Source organism: Antedon mediterranea, chromosome 1 (assembly GCF_964355755.1).
Source record: "Antedon mediterranea chromosome 1, ecAntMedi1.1, whole genome shotgun sequence".
Taxonomy (NCBI): Eukaryota; Metazoa; Echinodermata; class Crinoidea; order Comatulida; family Antedonidae; genus Antedon; species Antedon mediterranea.
In genome coordinates, this window is record NC_092670.1 from 18,552,331 (window position 1) to 18,558,795 (window position 6,465).

Below are 6,465 nucleotides of genomic sequence, written 5' to 3' on the forward strand. Positions count from 1 at the left end.
AGACATTTTGATTGCGCCCTCATCGGACAGGATATTTTCTTTAAATATTTTTCGCGTTCCCAATAACAACAAATAATTCACGAAAGTTATGGCTTCAAATCCAAGTGTTTTTTTACTTATGTTAAGTGGTCAGATTGAATGTGCTGATGTGAGTATGTGTATTTATATATTAATGATGTTACAAATCAATTGTAAAAGTTTAAATAACTTCTTTAAAAAGTTCGAACAGCTTGATTTAAGCTAGGCCTATCCCCTCCTACTACCTAGCTAGCCAGCGAGGCTCAGCAGGTTTTTAGTTCTAAGTAGGTGTAGGTAGGTAGGCCTAGTTAGAGGGGTGGCCTTGTTGCTAGAGTAATGAGGTATACGTAGCTAGTAGGTATACGAAAAGAGCCTATCTAAGCCCTAGTAGAATCACAGTCCTCAGTTTCTTCCGGTTAATTTTTTCCTTTGATTACCAATTATTATTTATTTATTCTTTATTTATTCATATGATGATATATAATATTAATAATTAATAATGTAAGGTAGGGCCTACTATAATTTTTATGATTATAAAAATATAATTATTATATTATACATGTGTTTATTATTTATATAACCGCATTGAAGTGAGCAGATAAAAAAAAAATGTGTATGTATATAGGCAGCGTACTACTAGTAGATTAAAATCATTCTTATCCTTTTTATTATTATTAACAATTTTTAACAATATATTATTATATTAAATGAGTTAAAATTGTCCTAACTTGTTTTCAGTTTCCAGAATTTGACAACATCTATTTCAAATACAATTTTGTATTTGGTCAAGACTGGGTAATTACATCCGTGAGTTGGTCCATTTATTTTAGACAAACAAATTTTAATCATCATCATCATTCATGCTGTTCTGCATAATGCTAAAAACTAACATAAAATGACAATTTTATCAATTTTTGTTAAAATTTCTTTATGATTGATTAATTTTAGGGCTTAGAAGAGGGAGTGTCACAAGTAAGTAAGAAAAGCCAAGATGGTCGGCAAACGTTTGTGTGGAATTTTCCACTAGAAGTGACGTTCAAAAGCACAAATCCATTTGGGTGTAAGTACATACAATTTCATATACTGTGCAGTGTTTATATACTCCTCATTGACAGTTGATACAGTTTGTTGTTTTGTTTTTAACAGGGCCTCAACTTGTTCTCAGCTGTTACGGACAGGATGTCTTTGGAACGGCTGTTGTCAGAGGCTATGGAGCAGTACATGTACCGATATCACCTGGAAAGTAGGTTTATTTTTGTGTTGCTTTCACGCATAGTGTTTAAATGATAATGATATAAATGCAATGGACTTGGGGTTTCAGAAGGCAAACAACGTATGAGCTACTCACATACTCATAAAAGAACCCACTACTGCAGATGTGAATTCAATTCAACTTGATTTCAGACAAACTGTTCATATGAAATAAATCTGCATTAGTGGGTTATTTTATGAGTATGTGAGTAGCTCTTACGTTCATTGTTTTCGCAATTTTTTTTAAAGAAACCTGTAAATTGTCAGCCTCAAGAATTCATAAAAAAAATTGAAACATGATGGTGTAAATATTCTCAACTGGTATTACATTTTCCCTGAATCAATTCTGACATTAAATTATCTTTTTCAGACATGTTAGAATTATTCCAATGTTTGTGCCAGAATCATCATCAAGATTTCAAAAGTTCACAAGGTAAAACTTTTTTTTGTTCCAAATGTTACCTTAAAGGTGTATCGTCCCCCAAAAACATAAAAAATGAAGATTAAAAAAATCGGGATTTTAATATGCCATTTTGTAGTTTCACTTAAATAATGTTTTCAGTTATAAAATGACAAAATAAATGGTTACAATGAACCAAAAACCCATTGGCTTTTTCTTTAAAATTCCATTTTTTTTTCAAGTAAATACTGTAGTTTGTTTTTGGTCAAATTGAATAACTATTATGTGATATTAAAATGGCATATTCGACAATAAAATAAAAAAAAATGTTTATGGGGATAATACATCTTACATAAAAACTCCAATCATATTAAGAAAAACAAATGATTTATTATCTACTAGAACATTTACATTCATAAGCTTTGAAAATGTTATTTAGTTAATAGCATTAACATATTCATCTTATAATTGTCTATTATTCAGCTGGTTCATGGGAAGAAAACCTGAATATGTTGATGCAAACATAGTTGCTAGGGGTGAAGGCAGAGAAGGTAAACACAATTTTACTTGACAGTATTACTATTTTAATACCACTATTTTTAAATGTGTATGTTTTACAGAATGTAGTCTTTGTATTATTTCTATTCTATGTTATCAGTTGGAGATCCAGGATTTTGAAATTGGGGTGGTTGGGGCCAGGGCCTAGAAGTAGTGAAATGAAGAGTACTGAACTTAATTTGATGTCCTATCTTTTGCATTAAAATTTGTGAAATTTAGAGGGTGACTGGGCCGGCTGAGCTCCTCCACCACCCTTTGAATCCGCCCCTGGGTATATTTTTATTTGGATCATCAGCTGTGTCCAGAAAGTTAGTAGCATTCCCAGGAATCGAATAATTTATTATAAATTCAGTTTTAAAGGAATTAATTACTGTAAATGTCTTTCTTTTATCTCTTAGTAACTAGAGTGAGGTCACAAGGTCACATAAGGGTAACCTTTAATATCGTGACTCGTGATATGAAGAAATTAGGCTATGATGTGCATCCATCATCTCTTAGTATTCCTAGTGCAGCAACAGCTAGTGCCATGGCCGGGAGCTCAGCACCTGGTGCTGCCGCTGCCGCTCTGCCTACTGCTAATGTTGCTAAAGAAGCAAGGTGAGGGCAGCTGTTGGAACATCTTGTTATATTACTGGACAATCAATGATCAACGCCACTGTGTGTGTAGTGTTGAAATAACTGATGCTGCAAGCAACATCAAACCATGCAGATGGTCATCTCCATGCTGGAACTAGATTCTGTTTCACCACCTTTTTCAGAAGTTAAATCAGAATTTGTTTAGCCTAAAGTGGATTGTAAATTTGCAATATAAACAAAACCACCTTGATATGTTATGTCATTCTCATTTGACCAATAGCTTATCTATTAATTGAAAATATCGATTTTAAATTGTTAATTGTAAACAATCATTCTTAAACTTTGTCTATATTGTAAATAGTGAAAGACATTTCAACTGTAAATTCTGTACATATGCAAGTTTTATTTGTAATAAAATAAAATAAATATGCTTGTTAGATAATGTTCACTATATTTGTGTACACATTTTTCAGTTATTTCCAGGCCGTTTTGTATTTAACTACTGTATTTTTATAATTAATTTATTCTGTTTCATCCGCTTAATTCTGAATCTGATCCAAATATCTCCTCTTCTTGATGAAAATTACTGGACATTGTTGCAGCCTGGGATGCAAGACTAGCCATCCCCCACAATCCACCAAACTGTGGTGGTGGTAAACTCGTTGACTGGTCACTGTTTTCATTTGAATCAATGTAGGAATCTGTAAACGCTTGTTGAGTTTCATCGTCAGTTAAGTTAGTGTCTGTCTCCTCAACGTCTTGTTTTGATTCTTCTTTTTGAAATGGATCACATATTTCTAAACTTTCCACAGTGTTCTTGTCTTGGCAAAACTCCCCCTGACCTATAATATTAAAAGATAGGAATACATTACCAGGCAGTAAAGGCAATAGTAGTACATGGAAACAGAATATTTTATATTGACAACATTATCATATCTTTACAAAAAAGGCAGACAATTTTACAATGTATTGACAATGTACAACAACAACAAAATACAAAGCCACTTGTCATATATACCAGAATTACCTTCTCTATTTTCTGGAACATCTCTATATCTTGGCATTCCCTGGTTTTCCACTGTATTTTGGATATCACCATCGGAATTGATTATGTTATTAGTTTTGCCATCTCTACCCTTTTGTTTAAGTTCTTCTCTTACCGCCATTCGTCCTGGCAAGACTGATCTCAATTCTACAAGGAGCTGCAATGATGCTTGCCGTTCCTTACGCTGCTTCTCGGTTTCTTCCTGATACAAATGTCTATTGGAATATTTATCCGGATCTTTCTCATCAGGATCAGTGTAAGCCTCAAATGTCTCATCATCAAATTTAATCTCATTATCCTTCAAACCAAATAACTGGATTGGTTCTTGCGATGGATTTTCTAAACTGTCACCAAGAAAATCTGATTGGTTAGGAATGTCTGGTACTTTTTCTTTATCAGTGAATAATCTATTCACTTCTGTTTCCACCTCTTGATAGCAAACCAATGAAGCTTTTAACTCTGGATTGACTGTTTCTAAAAGAGAGCTCAATTCATCTTTGATATCTTCAGAACAATCAATAGAATGGCGTCTATCTTGATTCAGTGACTCACATTTTACTTGCAAGGCGTGGATACGTTCTGCCGCAACCTGCAAGTGCAGATACATGCTGTGAGCTGCTGTCCAGATCTCTCCATATTGCCCCTTTGAATGAGAATCCAGACTGCTTCTATTAAAAACTGCATTATCATATTTGGCAGCACCAATTTTATGTGTTTCACTAATTCTATCAAGATCGTAAAGATTTTTAATAGTGTCCGACAGTAATGATTTTGTGACTTTTTCTAAAATTGGCAAAACATCATTAAAATTTGTTTCATTTATGTCCCATGCTTTTGAACAAAGTGATAAACCAATGCGACGAATGAACTCTGACCTCTGAACTGTCATTGTCTGCCAAACAATTTTGATGGCAGATAATGAGAAATTATCTGAAGCTTTGGTCAATTCTTGGTGATCTTGTTCTGACCAGTTACTTCTGATAAGTTGCATAAGATTCCCTTTGAACCCAAGATCCTCAATTGAAACATTTGCAATGTAGTTACAAACATTATCAACCTCTGATTGCAACCTGACTTGTTGTAGAAGCTGTCTTGTGCCATCTCGATAAGATAAAAATTGACACAAACATGCTTTAAAAATTGCTACTCTCAATTGTTGGAATTGTCTTTGAGATTGACCAAGCAACGAACTATTCTCCAATTTCATCAATGGGACTTTGTGCGAAACAATTGTAAACCCCCTGGCTATGAGTTCAGCTTCTTGGATATTCCTTAAGGATTTCCGAATACAACTATCCATATTTTCCATCAGACTTAGCTGCTTTGTAAACGATTTAGTGAAAAGTTTTTGTTTATTATCATAGTAGAGTGTAATAATAAACGAATACAAGTGACCAATTCCAAATAAAGTACTGGATGTTAAACAAATTGCTGTAACTATCAATTTTGATGTTATAATATTTGTTAAAGAGTTTTGTAACAGAAACCACAGACAAGCTATAGATCCAAATATGGCAGAATTGGCAATGATTAGAACTTTGGAAGCAGATTTTCGTTGTTTAATTTCTTTTCTGTCTTCTTGCAATCCATATGACAGCAGCCACTGGTGATCTCCAGGCATCAGTACTTTTGAGTTCAAGATTGAGAATCTCGTAACAAGATTCAATGAATACGGTGGTGGCGACTTTGGAAGGATAAATGAATTTACGTTCTTTAAACACATTCTCAGGGATAACAAAACTCGTAAAAATAGACTCTTAGTCTTAGATTGTTTTCCTGCACGAGTAGACTTGGAATAAGAGGAGCTCTCAAAATTCCCAACCATTCCAACATCCTTGAGATATTGATGGAGAGGTGAATTCTCAAACACTACATCATCGTCTTCTTCCATATTTCTATCACCGAGATCGGAGGTAGTACAGTAGACCTGAAAAGACAAATAGATTAGATATAAATGGCATGCGCAATTTGTTTGTTATCAATGATTCAGGGAACATTTTCGCCAGTGTAGCATAGCAAAAAGCTATACAAAACAACCTTTTATTGCTACACATTTCTAAAATTGTGTAGCAAAAAAATACAATACAAAACTAGGCCTATGACTATGTTTCTAAACTTAAAAATCAGTTTGATTAGCAATATTGCTAAACCAAATTTTTTAATGAAATTTTTCCCTGTGATTGTACGAAAAATTCAAGCACGGTTAACCATGCTATTGTACCTACCACCCCACTCCAATATTATGATATATTAGGCCAAACAATTCAACCAATTAAGTGGACCACATGGAGAGTGCCTTCCAGAACCACGTTTTTCCCTCTCTTTCCCACCAATCACACCAAGTTTTGTGGGCCTAACAATTATTTTGTGTCTTTATTCCCGTTATTTAATATTTCAAAGCACCTTATACTACTATATTACTAATTTATCAATATAAAATTATTGTACTAATAAACAATTTAAATAAAAACACACAACAGAAGATAATTCGGTCAAATTCTTCCTTTTTCCACACACAGAATCTTCCACTTTTCACACACAACCCTCTTTTTAATTTATACAGAACGCCCTCAATAAACAGAAATGACAGGAGCTAGAGCGCTGCTGCATGCGAGCT

General features: G+C 33.7%; 2 protein-coding genes across 2 annotated transcripts; one reads left to right on the plus strand and one right to left on the minus strand.

Annotated features, from left to right (window-relative positions):
- Positions 1 to 34: 34 nt before the first annotated feature.
- LOC140060090 (B9 domain-containing protein 1-like) lies at positions 35 to 2,828 on the plus strand. The gene is made up of 7 exons (XM_072106161.1): positions 35 to 148; positions 757 to 825; positions 967 to 1,078; positions 1,165 to 1,261; positions 1,640 to 1,702; positions 2,153 to 2,220; positions 2,626 to 2,828. The coding sequence occupies exons 1-7, from the start codon at positions 89 to 91 to the stop codon at positions 2,826 to 2,828; spliced, it is 672 nt and encodes a 223-aa protein (XP_071962262.1). The 5' UTR covers positions 35 to 88.
- Positions 2,829 to 3,174: 346 nt separating this feature from the next.
- On the minus strand, positions 3,175 to 6,378 carry LOC140060080 (vezatin-like). The gene is made up of 3 exons (XM_072106150.1): positions 6,324 to 6,378; positions 3,831 to 5,775; positions 3,175 to 3,645 (listed from the first exon to the last, which is right to left on the minus strand). The coding sequence occupies exons 2-3, from the start codon at positions 5,737 to 5,739 to the stop codon at positions 3,335 to 3,337; spliced, it is 2,220 nt and encodes a 739-aa protein (XP_071962251.1). The 5' UTR covers positions 5,740 to 5,775; positions 6,324 to 6,378; the 3' UTR covers positions 3,175 to 3,334.
- Between the last annotated feature and the right edge of the window lie 87 nt (positions 6,379 to 6,465).

Coding starts and splice junctions, on each gene's coding strand:
- LOC140060090 (XM_072106161.1), top strand. CDS start 89: ATGGCTTCAAATCCAAGTGTTTTTTTACTTATGTTAAGTGGTCAGATT. Junction 149..756: donor GTCAGATTGAATGTGCTGAT/GTGAGTATGTGT, acceptor ACTTGTTTTCAG/TTTCCAGAATTTGACAACAT. Junction 1,079..1,164: donor AAGCACAAATCCATTTGGGT/GTAAGTACATAC, acceptor TGTTTTTAACAG/GGCCTCAACTTGTTCTCAGC.
- LOC140060080 (XM_072106150.1), bottom strand. CDS start 5,739: ATGGAAGAAGACGATGATGTAGTGTTTGAGAATTCACCTCTCCATCAA. Junction 3,646..3,830: donor TGTTCCAGAAAATAGAGAAG/GTAATTCTGGTA, acceptor TTAATATTATAG/GTCAGGGGGAGTTTTGCCAA.